Below are 15402 nucleotides of genomic sequence, written 5' to 3'. Positions count from 1 at the left end.
CTTACTTTTATACAAAATCAAGATCAAAACAATGAACTTAATCTCACCTCACTGGCCAATCAGTTTCCTAATTATCCTCTAATAAGCCAAGACTTTTTTTTGTCGTTCTGCACAGAAGCTGTTATGACTAAAATGTATTTTAAAAGTGGTGTGGTTAATTTGTAATTGCTAAATATTTTGTGTTTAAGTCAGATTTTAAAATAATTCTAACGTTCAGAAAAATTTACTTACCTGCTTTTTATTATTGGTGTAGATCTAGATTCTACCAAAAATAGACTTACTGTGCTGTATCCTAGAGAACATGGCAGTCAGGAGGTGCCTTATGTTATTCTGAGGCAGAGCACCTTTGGGTAGGGTAGATTCCTGTGAGGTTCAGGTAAGGGATCTGTGGTGACTTCACTGGACTTCTCTGAAATGTGTTGCTAGGCTTAATGGTGATTAGCAATTGTGAAAACCCAACTTATGTCCCATGTCTGCCATTACCTTTCAAGTCTTTTATGTCCAATCCGAATTTCATTTTCTTTCTTAAGAGAAAAATAATCTTTCTTACATCAGAAGAGTATAAAAGAATGAAAGAAATCTACATAATTAGTTTAAAATTTCTTTACACATAAGGTTTTGTGAAATTTAAGATGTTTTTAACCAGAAGAGTCTGTAAGTATCCTTTATATGTTAATAATGTCTTCTTAATTTTTAAAGGTTCCCCTTAAACATAATGCGTTGCATTGCTGAGACTTCTGTAAGGAGGAACTACTTCCATAACTTTTACTTGGAAGCACTGAGTCTTGCCTACTCTGAGCTTTAGCTATGAGAAATCATGAATACTTGTATTTTTGTCATCATGTTTTCATGAGGGCATAATATTAAAATTTTAAACTAAGAAAGTCATAGCACTATGAGTACACACTATGTACCAGGCATTTTCCTAAGCCTGCATTATCTCATTTAATCCGTAAGACAACCCTATGAAGTAGATTCTGTTGTTATCTCTATTTTGCAGAAAAAGAAACTGAGACTAAGACAGGTTAAATAACAGCTAGTGAGTGAAACCAGAGCAGGAACCAGGTCTCTCGTGCTCCAGAGCTTATATTTTTAACAGCGGTGCTTTTCTGCCTCAAACACATAACTTAGGAGGTAGTTGTTTATAAATCAAAAGGAATTCAACCTTAATGCAAGGAACTTCTACCAAGATAGATTATTTTATAATAATTTTTCTTATGTGAAGTTAAGGAAGTTATTTTAAAATCGTAATTTGAAGTGTCTATTTGAGCAAACATACCTGTTTATGAACTTCTCATAAGATATTAAGTAGGAAATATTGTCTAATGTTTTTATTTTCCGATAGATTTGAAAGCATATGTGGTTATTTAGGATTTATTCAGTTGACAAGCTTCCTAGTAGGTAGTAAGGCTAAATGTTCCTTTCCTAAAGGTTTTCTCCTAAATGAGCTGAATATACATATTAATACTAGTAGCCTCTCTTCTTGAGGATAATTAAGGCCAGAAAAGTCTATTTATAGAAATCTATAACAGAGACTGAAGAGTCATAAAACAATGGGAGGAGGGAGGAGGTTAACTTACCTTATAATTGATCTAAAAAAACATAACCAAATATTATAAAAACATACTTTTCATTTCTTTAAAAATCATGTGCGTGGGAGGCACACGTGTGTGGGCACATGTAGAGGTCAGAAGTCAACACTAGGGTGTCTTCCTCCCTTGTTTTGCCTTCTTATGTTTTGAGATAGGTCTCTTACTAAATCTAGAGCCCAAATTTTCAACTACCCTGACTGGCCTAAGGAGACCCTTGGGCTTACCCATCTCTGCCTCGCAGTGCCAGGGTTGCAGAGCTATGCCTTAACGCCCAGCTTTTAAGATGATGCTGGAGACCTGAACTCATTTCCTCAGGCTCATACACTAAGCTCTCCACCCCATCTCTCCAGCATGCAGTTAACTCCAGGCCCTTGCCAGTTTAAATAAACAAATCTGTTGGCTGCTAAAGGGTTCTACCTTTGTGTACTTCAATGTAGAAATTCTATCCGAAGTGAAGTCAGCTGTAGAATACACTTTATTTCTTCTATCCCCTTTCATGACTCACAGTGCCTTGCTTACTGTTAAAATATTTGTTTCATACATTTTTGTAGTTTTCTGTATGTTATAGCAGTGGTCAAGTTCAGACCCTGATGTTCCTTCTTGGCTAGAATTTCATCTTTCGTGCTTCTCACCTTTTTCATTCTTTCAGTCTTACTCCTGTCAACTGTGTCGTCTCATCTTTTTCTAATTTATTAAACTCTTCCACTAAATTTTTAGCTTCATCTAGTTTTCATTTCAAGTCCTGTCTTTCTCTGTATATCTCTGGATACTTTTTATAGTTTTCTACTCTTTATTCTTGTGGAGATAGTTTGAAATCTTAATTTTATTTCTTTGTGTAAATTAAACTTATAATATGTTGTTGATATAATGCCAGTGTTGTGTATTTGTTCATTGCTGGGCTTGTTTTCACTTATGCTCTCATTTTCTGAAATGAAATGTTTGTGCCGAAATGGCTGGTTTGTTTTTACTCTGTAGCTTATTTTTATTTGGATTTCTACCTGTAGGAATTCTTTAAAGGATGTAGTAAAAGTTGTATTACCCCATATTTGATTTATATTGCCTATACTGTGCTACTAAAATTTCTCAAAAACATACCAGACTTTAGACACACTCTGAAAGAGACTTCCCAGTTCAGGGTTCACAACCCTGAAGTGAGCAGGCTGGTTGTACTTGCAGATGTTCATAGGAGATCTTTCTTTTTCTTCCAGTCATCCTCTCTAAAAAGGGATTACTTCTCATTGTTTCCTATTCTGAGGAATTTATTTCTGTAGTGAAAGGCTGCAATTCCAATTCCCACGTTGGGTAGATTCCCTAGACTTTTCTGTCTTATTTCTCTTTAGTCTTCAGCAAAATAAACAGCAAACAAGCAAACAAAAAGCAACCCAAAGAACCAGGGCAGCCAGGCGTCACCTGATATATTCCTAGTAAATGTTTCCTACCCTCCAGGATTCTCACCAAGAATTCTTTGTTTTGTTTTCAGGTTTTTTTTTTTTTTTTCATTTTTTTTTTGAGAGTGCAACAGTATTTTTAAAAGATGTGTTTATAGTTTATCTAGAAGTTTTAGCTTTTGGCTGGAGTTTGATAGGATACTCCCTGGGTATTCATAGAACTGAAAGTCTATCTTTTTACTTAATATGAAAAACTAAATGCATGTACAAATATTAATGGGATGAACACATCTATCTGCCTTAAAGGGTGTCTGAAATATGAATGCGTATATTTTGATGTTACAAGTAGAATTTATTTGCTATTTATAATTTGGTAGTTATTTGAGTTCTCTTTTTATTCCCTCCTGAATTTCTTGGACAAAATCCAGCGCTTGGTTTCAGTTGGACTGGATTCAAAGAATGCAGTCTGTGTTTGGGACTGGAAGAGGGGGAAAATGTTGTCTATGGCTCCTGGTCATACAGACAGAGTGAGTACTCTCCTTTGGTCTCTCTAATGAATATGTGGCAAGAAAAGTATGGTGGGGAGTTCACAGGGTCTTCTTGCCTTGTCATTGTCCCGTAGCCACAGTACATAAAAGCTGTACAACTTGTAAAGAATTGGTACAGTTATGGGGGTGGGGTGGGAATGGGAATGTGGAATGAATTTCTTAGGCAATACAATTTTCTAAAACCATAGTTACAGTTGAAAAGGTCTGTGAGCATACCAAGTACCATTGGCTTATGAATGTTAAATGAGGACCTTTATATGTAAACTATTAATCAAAATTTTAAAGTTAAAATGACAGAATTAAAAATACTCATGAAATCTTAGATTGTAGGCTGGTGAGATGGCTCAGCAGGTAAAGGTGCCTACATAAATAAATAAATAAATAAAAATCTTTAAAAAAATATGAGATTACATATCTACAAAAGGACCAAAACACATGACGCACTATATACAACATTAGTTTGAAGCTTATCTCCATGTTTGCTTTGGTTAAAAAAAAAAAGTGCATTTTAAGGCAAGTTTATTAACATATGATAATTAAGGGCTAGAGATAGTTAATTTGTACTATTTGAAAAGCTGTACATATGAAAACATAAATTATTCAAATATCAACTTTATATGATTTATTTAATTTGGTTTACCATTATGTTGCAAATGTATTATAATAAGGGGAATATGATGTTGGTTGCATACATTTAAAATTATGTATTACTTCAGGCTAGGAATGTTGCTGTCTGGAAGAATGCTTGCCTAGCATGCACAGGGCTGTGTTTGAAACCCAGCTCTGTAATAAATAAGATATTACTATACATTTTAGAGACTTAGTATTTTCTATTTTGGAAACTTCTTAAAAATATCTATGCTCTAGATATGTTATATAAGATTAATATTAAGAATACTTTGTTTTATTTTGTTTTTTAATTTGAAACAGAGTCTCTACATAGTCCTGGCTGTTCTGTAACTCATTGTGGAGAACAGGCTTGCCTTAAATTCACAGAGATCCACCTGTTCTGCCTCCTGAGTGCTGAGATTAAAGGCATGTGCCACCACATCTGGCCTTATAATCAAGTTTTTAGTTAAATGCTGTGATTTTTATAAATCTGGACTAAAATTTAGATAAACTCTTTAAACTTTCTATTTTTTATGTTTGTAAAATTCCATTCAGATGCACAATACAGTGATAGCCAAAAATACTAGTTTGTAAGCATGTATAAATGTTTTGCAGGAAATTTTGCATGTTTTTGCAGTTTGGAGAATATACTTGGTTTTGGCAAATCATTTAAAGAGCCTATTACATGGTCAGTGATAACTATTAAAATGTTAATCTATATCTTATTAGATAATCTTGTTCTCACTTATTTGGGTCAAAGTATTTCACAAATTTGTACCTTGGATTGAGCAAACCAATTCTTGTAAAAATGGTGTTGAATGATGACAGAATTTTTAAAAGTTCTGTTGTTAGTATTTAGAGTAGCATCTTGTGTCTTGTCTATATGGTGTGTTTCTGTGTGCTGTCTGTTATGGTGAGTTGTTGGAGAGTAGCTTGTAAGATAGCTCTTCTCTATCATCGGAGATAACAAAATTCTTAGGTTAAATTATATCACTATATAATCACTAAGAAATGAGTGAGGAGCACTATATGCACAGCAAATGACTTAGTTTTCAAGTGATAGTTTTTATTTCATTTATTTGCTTAATTATGTGTATTTCTTCGATATTTTGATTCACCAGAGTCCTGTAATAGCATGGTTTGTGTGTACGTTGAATTTATGTAATATTAGATATGAATAAAACATAGGGACTCTAAAATTTAAAAAAGTAATTCTGTGTGACCTGTAAACGAGGAAGCTAAAAATTACAGGATGAATATTGCTGTGAAATGAATATTTAGATAGTTTATTAAAGTAGTTCTGATTAAAAACATAGAAGCATTCTATATATCTCAGTATATAAGTATTCCATTTGGAGTTTTGCCTCTGAAAAAAGTCTCAGGCATTTACCTCTGTTGAACCATTCATGTTACTTAGTTAGGTCAAAGTATTCCTTAAAAATTAAAGATACAGTTAGATTTTACTTTATTATTTGCTCTCTAAAGTTAACCAAAACTAATAACTTGCTTTTATTTCTTATTATCATATATAGTTTTTTTCTTCATAAGATTTCAAAAGGTAGGATTTTTATTATTATTGAGACTGTTGTACATAGTTTCTTAGAGGTAAGGGCTTACCCTACCTCATTGTTTGGGCAGGCTTCTTAAGTGATACTGGAAATATTTTAACCATTAATCTGATTTGTTTACAGATATTTGATATTTCTTGGGATTTGTACCAGCCAAATAAACTTGTCAGCTGTGGTGTAAAACATATCAAGGTACAAGAAGGGTTATTCTTTTATAACAGTTATTTTTCATTGTGTGTTGCTACCTATACATCACACCATTAGCCATTTAGGATAGTTACAGAATTCTGACAGGAATTGATTTAAAATGTTAACTTTTTAATACTCATGTCTAGTCCAACAAGTTCTTGTTTTGTACTTATTTTGAGACATTATAAAGGATAAGTTTTAAAAAGGAAGTAATGAAGCATTCCCTATTAGGAAACACAGTTTTGTGAGGTAGAATCTACTGTGAATAGAACTTTCGTCTGCAGAGATGATATTGCCTCATAGGAGCAATGTGGATGGTCACTGCTGCTATTTACTAGGTACTTGACTTGTGGGAGTCATTTAACAACCACTTTGAGGTGGTTTTGTTTCGTTTTCTACTATCTTACATAATTGCTCTTGAAACAGTTAATCCCTAATGAGTAAAAAATCTGTGTCCTACCATTATCTGCTTGTCTGTCTCCACTTACTCTTCAAGGCTTTAGACTTCTATTTTAAACACTGGGAAGATAGCTGCTATCTTTGTCTTTTTATCTTGATATAGTACTTGAGATAGATGTATATGTATGTATAGTAATTTACCAACTGTGTATTAGACATTATATATGTCTAATTTTATATTATAATACATAATTATAAAGAGAGCTAAAATAATTACAGAGTTTCCTATTGACTTACACTATAAATAAGGCTAAAACTTTTATTTTCAGTGTTTTGTAGGAGCTCGTCATCTGAGATCAGAATGTATAATGAATTACATTTTTCTTCCTTTGGTAGCAACAATGACTAGTAAGATGGTAGTTTTGTGTCAGTGGTACATGTGAGGAAAGTAAGTCCCAGAAATGATCTAAAATTGTATTGCCAAGTACAGTAGCCATTAGGACATACAGGATTTTAAGTGCAAACTCAAATGAAACTTAAAATTTATTTCTTTAGTCATTAGCCACATTTCAAATATTCAATAATCACATGTTTCTGGGGTCTGCCGTATTGGAAATCATGCATATATACATTATACAGACATGTATTTATTCATATATACGCATATATGTGTGTAGAGGAGAGTGGGAGATTTCCATTTTCACTGAGATTCTATTTGACAGCTCTGATCTGGATTATAAAACAGAAGGATTAGCTCCTATAGAGTCTCAAAGACATTTGGAAACCTTGACTTCATGTCTAGAAGTCACAAAATTTCACACATTAAAGTGTTCATTAATTAAAATTTTATTCATCTTATTCATTTGTTGTCTTCCTCCTGCTAAACCTAGGCCTAGTCCTGGAAGCTTCTAGCCTCCATACGATCTAATCTAGGCCTAGAATGTTCAGCCTCTGATAACTTTTTTGTTTTTACTGAGCTCATAGCTGGCTGGTTCAACTCAGCTGTTCTATCTTAAATGCCTCTCCCAGCTGACTTATTCAGTCTCCCTTTTCTCCTGGCCTCTGAATTGCTCTTCTTGGCTTCATACTAATTCCAGCAATCTGCTCTAATCTGATGCCTTCTCATTCTCTGGCTTGTTCTGTCTTCATTCACCTGTGTCCAGCTTGTTCTCTCTCTGCCATCTGTCTCTCTATAACTGTCCTGGTAAAACTACTTCCTCTCTCTCTCATTGCTCCTTAAGTAGCTTTTTTTCCCCCTCTCTTCTTGTGAGAGTTGGGCGTATCCTTTTCTGTTAAGACAGAATTCTGTATATATAATAAATAAATAAAACTTTAGAAAAATTAACCAACTGACACCAATTTGTGCTGCCCATATGCTTGGGTGTGAGGTTGTCCACTGAAGCATGGCTCAACTACCAGTGGCCATACCATTAACAAAGCCCTGGAGCCGGGCGGTGGGGGCCCACGCCTTTAATCCCAGCATTGGAAGGCAGAGGCAGGCAGATCTCGGTGAGTTTGAGGCCAGCCTGGTTGATAGCCAGGGCTACACAGAGAAACCCTGTCTCGAAAAAAAAAAAGCCAACAAAACCAAAACAAAACTTAACCCTGATTGTTCCTCCCTCGGAAGCCAGACACCGTAAGAAGCAGAGGCTCATGAGCCCCTGCATTCTCAGTGCTAAAATGTTGGCTGGCTTGATCTTGTTGCAGGGCTTAGGCAGGCAGCCACTGCTGCTGTGAGCTCATGAGTTCAGCAGGCCTGTTCCTGCCCGAAGGTGCTGTTTCTGTCCCGAACCCCCTGACCTCTGGCTCATACTTTTCCTCCCCCTTTTCTGCACTGATCCCTGCGGCTTGGGGTGTTACAGATGTCCCACTTGTGGTTGAGCACTGCACACTTACTCTCTGCACAGTGGCCAGCTGTGAGCATTTGTGTTAATCACCACGCAAAGATGCTTATTTGATGAGGTTTGCACTAATTTATGTGCATGGTTGTGCAGACACATTTAGATGACAGTTTGATACAGTGTCCATTTGGCAAAATAATACTAGCAGGTTTACTCCATGGGCTTGTCCTGTGAGCTCCTCAATTATAGGTGTATGGGCAGATTTACAGTACTGGGCATTTGTTTCCTCTGAGGGAAGCCTTAAATCAAAAAGTGGTTGGTTAACCCCACAACAGCCATGATACTTATTACACTCAAAGCATGAGCAAGGCATGCTCGTCATTATTATAGTCATGGGGTTCACAGCTGGGTAAGACTTTAAAAAAAATAAAGTCAAAGTAGATGTCGAAGAAAATATGTTAGCTCAGATATCTTACTCTTATAGATAAAGATTGAAAATAGTAATTTATATGCCATAACAGCTTATGATAACACTAGGATGAGGATATGAGCATTGAATGCTATTTTATTATAAGACAACTACTTAGGTAATTTCTAGTCTTCTGCCATAGTTTAGCATTGAATTGTTGAAAATATTTTACCTGGTTTTTATAAGCATTATTTGATAATATGCTTATACTGTGTACATTTTAGTTCTGGAGTTTGTGTGGAAATGCTCTGACCCCAAAACGAGGAGTTTTTGGTAAAACAGGTGACCTACAGACAATATTGTGCCTCGCCTGTGCTAGGGATGAATTAACATATTCTGGTGCGCTCAATGGGGACATATATGTTTGGAAAGGAGTCAATCTTATACGAACAATTCAAGGAGCCCATACTGTAAGTATATTTGAATATTTTCAACAATTTTGGATGTTTACTGATTAACTTTCTTAAAACAAGCTATCTAATATAAACCATTTCTAGTCAGTACAGTTTCTTAAAAAATACTATTCTAACAGCTTTTTTTTTTAAAGATTTCAATTAAGAACCATGCAATTAGACTCATACATATTTATTAACTTAGTATAATGATCAGCTTGTTAAAAACCTTTGTTGTAACAGTATCTTTTTCAGAATAGTGTTGAATAAAGCTCGTTGTCTCTAGCAATAGAGTTTCCTAAATTAGCTGCAGTAAAATAAAGCTAGTGTTGCTAAGGCCAGCTTACCCAGTAGGCAATTTGAGACTGTGTGGGAAAACAAAACCAAAACCAAAACGATAGACTCATTAAGCCAGGGAGAAGGGATCTAATTTTTTTAATTGATTAAATGATCATTTACTCTGTGCACATGGATGTTTTGCATGTATGTATTCATGTGTGCACCATGTTTGTGCCTGGTGCCTTTGGAGGCCGGAAGGTGGCGTAGGATCCACCGGAACTGGAGTTATACCCACTGTGAGCCTCAGTGTGGGTGCTAGGAAGGGGATCCAGGTCTTCTGGAAGAACAGCCAGTGATCTTAACACCACCTTAAAGTCCTTGGGATTTCTTTTTTTTTTTTTTAATTCATGAGATTTTCATATAACTAAGTCAGAAAAATATATTGTTAAAACTTTTCTGTGGTTTTAAATTCAAACTGTTTTGCAGTTGGATCATTCTCTCCTCCAACAGTGTAGGGGCTTAGTTAGCATGGAGAGATTTTCAAGTGGAAAGTACTGACATGCTATAGAACCATTTATGAATGACATGCTCTAAGTGTCTGGAGAGAAAAATATCAGTTTCTTTCACAAAAGGTTTGTCAATTCATACTATAACTTTTAGTATATAAAACTAGGTGTTTTTTTTTTTCCTTCATATTTTTCAGTATTGAATGTGACATGCTGTAAAAATTTGCTTATATTCTGGAAGAAAAAAATGTTAACTTCCTTAAATATTTGTTTTTTATTAATTACCCTTTTTGTCTTTCACTTTTGTTTGGTTAGTTGTATTGGTATTTTTTTTCTTCATTAGAGATACATCCTTTTTCTTTTCTAACTTATATAATTTTGTATATTTCAGTATATACATTATAGTTAAGGACCAGGGATGTGGCTCAGAGATAGAATGCTGGTCTAGCATTGTAGTCTTGGGTTCAATCCCTAGTACTGAACACAAACACACAAGAAAGTAAAGTTTTTTTTTTTCATTATGGCTTATGGTTTTATCATGTATGAAAAGGTCTTATACCTCTGAGTTACATGAGTATCGTGATGTGTTTACATTTATTTGTTCCATTTAGAGTTTTGCCTTTTAGGATTCACTTTATATACAGTATAATATTTAACTTTCCTTTGTGTGATATACATATCATTAAATACTGCCTTAATTATGTGTTGACTTCCCAATATTGTATTATATTTTAGATTTTTGGATGTGTTTTCTGGCATATTTATTTATATATTCAATTTATATGTATATATTCATAAGAAAATATTGCTGAATGGATTTTTGCCTTTATTTAGTAGACGTTCTTAAGAAGGCCATGTCATTAAGTCATTTTCTACCTTCACCTAGGCAGGAATTTTTAGTATGAATGCTTGTGAAGAAGGCTTTGCTACTGGTGGCCGAGATGGCTGTATTCGTCTTTGGGATTTAACTTTTAAACCAATTACTGTGATTGATCTCAGGGAAACAGAACAGGGATACAAAGGTAATAATGCATGAGTTATGCTAAGCAAATTGTGAAACAGCCAGTTGTCTCTTAGTACACATATATGTTTTCTGTAGGTTCTACCAGGAGGAGTTTCGCTGATAAAGTTTGTGCTGTTATGACAAAGGTCCTTTTGTATATACAATGCCTGTTATAATAAAACCTACAGAAACATATGATAGACATTTACTCTTTTTAACTGTGGATTTTGAAAATACTTTGCTATTACAACACTAAATAGAATTTGCCAAATAATCACGCAAAGAAAATTTATTGGAAATTGGCAACTTTTTTTAATGATGATTTGAGTCGGTTTTTTTTTTTGTTTCTGTATTCAAAACTTACTTTTTCAGCAATTTGGGAATTGTAAAATAGACATAATAAAATAAGTTCATTGTAACATATTCATAACATGTTAGTCACTAATGTATCATTGAATTGTAAAACTAAGATTGGAAGTTACACATTTAGATCGTATTTATTTAAAATATATTTAAATCATATTTGTGTTACTGGAGATATGTGTAACTTTGGTCTAATTATTTGGTCATCTGTAAATTAAGACCACTATGAATATCTCCTAGTGTTAAATGAATTACCATGTGAATTTTTTAGGATGTTCAGTACATGACAAGCTTTTATATGTTAGTCTTTACTCTATTTTCATTAGTTTTAATGAACAATTATTCCTTTTTTATTTTATTCTCAAGAGAATATTATGAAGTATAGAGTGTGTTTTTATTGGCAATGTAGTATAAATAAAAAAGATGGGAATGTTTTTTCATAAGGGCCAACAGGAACTGTAGAAAATGCAGATAAAGTAAAAGTGAATTGTCTTTCCTTAAATATATTGAAGAACAGATTTCAGAAGTGAAATACAGTAAGAAGTTAGGTTGTTACAGAAGAAAACACGATATGCACTTCTCTAAAGGCAGGTCCTGAGCACTTGGTGCTTGTGAGACCTTAGCTACAAATGTAGTCCGAATCTCAGAATTGTCTAGCAAAGTGTTTCTAAAGGATGGGTAGAAATTTGGTTTCTGAGAAAGGAAATCTATTGTCTCATGAAAAAGAATACGAATAACTGAAGGCAATGGGGCTATATATCTAGACTTTGTACTCTCTTAAAACCAAGATAGAAAACCAATTAAGAGTGCATTTTGTTATTGTTCACTGACACTAAGCACACTATTGCTATTAAATGTGCTTTTTACCAGGTTTATCTGTGAGGAGTGTTTGTTGGCGAGGTGACCACATTTTAGTTGGAACACAGGACAGTGAAATTTTTGAAATTGTTGTGCATGAAAGAAATAAACCATTCCTACTTATGCAAGGGCATTGTGAGGGTGAACTTTGGGCTCTTGCTGTTCATCCTACTAAACCTTTGGCTGTGACCGGAAGTGATGATCGTTCAGTCAGGTAAGTAAATCATTTCTTAGACAACCACAGCAAAATAAGGTACTATGACATTTTAAATTCAGACTGTAAGAACTAATATTTACCAACTAAGAACGTATCTGTGATCATACACCTTAAATGTACTGTGCATGTTTCTGACCTTCCATGGTGCTCAGGCAATTGGGACACATACACATAATACATAAATGTAAAATTTGTTCTAAAGTCTACCTCTGTGGTGTACGTAAGCTTTAGGCAATGTGTAAACAAATGAGTATGTCTATGTTCCTATAAAACTTTATTTATAGGCATGAAATCTGAGTGTTGTGTATTTTGTATTTTGTTGTGTTTTACAATTTTATTCTTTCATGGTTTTCAACAGTTAAAACTTGTAAAATTCATCCTTAGTTCTCAGTTTATAAAAACACACAGTCATGTTTTTGTCCCAGGATTTGCCCCAAAGGATGTGTTTGCTGGCACTTGTACAGAACAAGAACCTTCGGCAAACTCAGCACTTAATGTTGCAGCATTGAAATTTTATAGCCAGGAAAAACAGTATGCATGAGCACAGAATGGCCAGATAGAGGTGCCTGGGGCAGGAGCTTGAGAGTGATAGAGAGAGGGGATGGAATAAAAGAGATGAGTAGAAAAAATGGTTTATACTTTATACGTAGGCAATATGACGGTAAGTGTAGAAGCATCCAAAGAAAATGCAAATACATTCGTGGAATTAAAAGGGAATTAGTGGAGCTGGAGAGATAGCTCAGTGGCTAAGAGCAATTGCTGCTCTTTCAGTGGGCCAACAGTTTGGTTCCTGACAGCCACACTGGGCAGCTCAGAACAAGCTGTATTTGAAGGTGTCTTTTGGCATCCTCTGACACCTGTGCACATGATCTCAGACATACACAAATAAAAAAATAAATATTAAGAAGTTAGCAAATATCTTGGCTATAAAAGAATATAAAACTAGTGTACAAACATTTTTCTGTAAAACAGCAAAAATCTATTTCGCTTTGCTGATTTTTTTTCTAACCTCTTGGAGCAGATGCTTGTTCATTAAATGATAGCTTTTGTATTATAACATATGCAGCAAAATGTTGCCCTACATAGTTCAGCTATAGCCCCTGAGTTTCATCACTGTGTTGACATGGTGACTGTTTATTGTTTTATTATTTTATTTATGTGTGTGTGTGCCTGTGTATGCTACATGTGTCCTGAATAACCCTGGAGGCAAGAAGAGGGTATTGGATCCCTTAGAGCTGGAGTTCCAGGTCGTTTCAAGCTACCTGTGTAGGTGCTGGGACCTTAACTCAGCATTCCTGAGAGACCAGTGTACTCTTCTCCCTGCTGAGCCTGCCGAGCATCTTTCTAGTGCTCAACTTCCCAAGTTTTGATGTGAAGTTTTATTATAGCATATTTGAATATGTTAAATCTTCATTAGTATTTTTCTTTGTTCTTTAAGTTATTTGATATCACAATTCTTGTTTTTCAAATGATAGGTATTTTCTAGTTATCTTATTTTTAATATAGTCTGGAAGACTTTCTGAATTTGAATATTTTAAGTACTCCATTTAAAAGACTACATATATGTATAGACTACATATATATATATAAAGACTACATATATAATATATATATTAAATATATATGTTAAAAAATATACTTGAGACAGGGTTTCACTATATAGCTCTGGCTGACCTGGAACTTGCTCTGTAGACCAGGTTTGTCTCCAACTCACAGATCTGCCTGTCTCTGCCTCCCTGATGCCCAGTCTTACATATATAATTTAAGGAAATAGATAGCTCTCTTTTGATTAGGGTAGCCATTACTAACCTATCTCAGATTAACAATTGAATCATAGTGATACCAATATGCTTTTGTATTTAAAAATATTGTTATTGTCTTAGTATGTGAGAGTGGGAGTGTGGGCTCATGAATTTTGTGACAGATACAGAAGTCAGGGCAGCTTTGGGTTTTTCTCCTTCCATTATGAGTTTTGGGGATTGTACTACAAGCAAGCACTTTTACCTTTGGAACCATCTCATTATCCCCACTATATTATTTTAAAAACAATAAATTCTGATATTCTTTTTCATTTTAATTATGAACAATATTGCTATTTCGTAGAGACAAATGTCTTTCTTTAAACCAGATTATTTTAACTAAAATATTCTTATAGAGATTGTTATTTTTATGGTATACATTAACTATTTTTATTTTTGAATTAAATTGTACAGGATTTGGAGCCTTGTAGATCATGCTTTAATAGCAAGATGTAATATGGAAGAACCAATTCGATGTGCTGCTGTCAATGTAGATGGAATCCATCTTGCCCTTGGAATGAAGGATGGGTCATTTACTGTCCTTAGAGTGAGGTATGCAATTAGAGTTGAAGCAGAAACAGTAATTTCTTGTTTTGTTAGAATGTATAGTATTTATTGCTCTTAACCACATATCCTTTCTCTATTCTTTTATATTTAATCCAAATATTAGTTTCATTAAATGAAATATACTTATAAAATAGCTTTATTGGAAATTAAACTCAAGAACTTTTATCTGAGGGCATTAAGAATGCTTAGCAAATGGGTTGGAGAGTTGGCTCAGTGGCTAAGAAAACTACCGTACTTGCAGAGGAACTGGGTTTGTTTCCCAGAATCCACATGATGTCTCACAACTACTTGTCACTCCAGCTCTAGGGGATCTGACTTGCTCTTCTGGCTTCTGCAGGTCCTGGACGTGTGTAGTACACATAAACTCAAGCAGCCACACACACATATACATAAATTTTTTTATTTAAAAAAGAATGCTTAGTACAGTTCTGGCTAAGCTCTCAGTTACAAATTGGGTCCTGACTTTCTGTCGTTAGTAGTATTTTCTGTCAAGATCCTTTGTCGTTAAGCAACCACAGGAAGATGAGAAATGACTAAGTAGGGTTTTTTTGTATGCTTGTTTGTATCTTTATGCTCTGAAAAATTTGCTTGTCCTTTCACTTGTAATGCTTAAGGAATTTATTAAGAGGCTGAGCATGGTGGCACATGCCTTTAATCCCAGCACTCAGAAGCAAAGACAGGAGAATTGCTATGAGATGGAAGCCAGGCTGGCCTACCTAATGAGTTCCAGGTCAGCCAAGGCTACATAGAGAGCCTATCTCAAACTAACTAACTAACTAACTAACTAACTAACTAACTAACAATAACTAACTAAA

General features: G+C 34.5%; 1 protein-coding gene across 8 annotated transcripts in view; it reads left to right on the top strand.

Annotated features, from left to right (window-relative positions):
• Window positions 1-15402, top strand: part of Eml5 (EMAP like 5) — a 109853-nt gene that overhangs the window by 19563 nt on the left and 74888 nt on the right. For all 8 annotated transcript variants that reach the window (XM_060388012.1, XM_060388013.1, XM_060388011.1 and 5 more), the window contains exons 3-8: window positions 3409-3507; window positions 5829-5897; window positions 8828-9013; window positions 10667-10802; window positions 12017-12218; window positions 14435-14572. In XM_060388012.1, coding sequence (XP_060243995.1) covers window positions 3409-3507; window positions 5829-5897; window positions 8828-9013; window positions 10667-10802; window positions 12017-12218; window positions 14435-14572 — 830 coding nt within the window. The remainder of the gene's footprint in view (window positions 1-3408; window positions 3508-5828; window positions 5898-8827; window positions 9014-10666; window positions 10803-12016; window positions 12219-14434; window positions 14573-15402) is intronic.

Source organism: Meriones unguiculatus, chromosome 7 (assembly GCF_030254825.1).
Source record: "Meriones unguiculatus strain TT.TT164.6M chromosome 7, Bangor_MerUng_6.1, whole genome shotgun sequence".
NCBI lineage: Eukaryota > Metazoa > Chordata > Mammalia > Rodentia > Muridae > Meriones > Meriones unguiculatus.
This window is presented reverse-complemented; position numbering and strand designations above follow the sequence as displayed.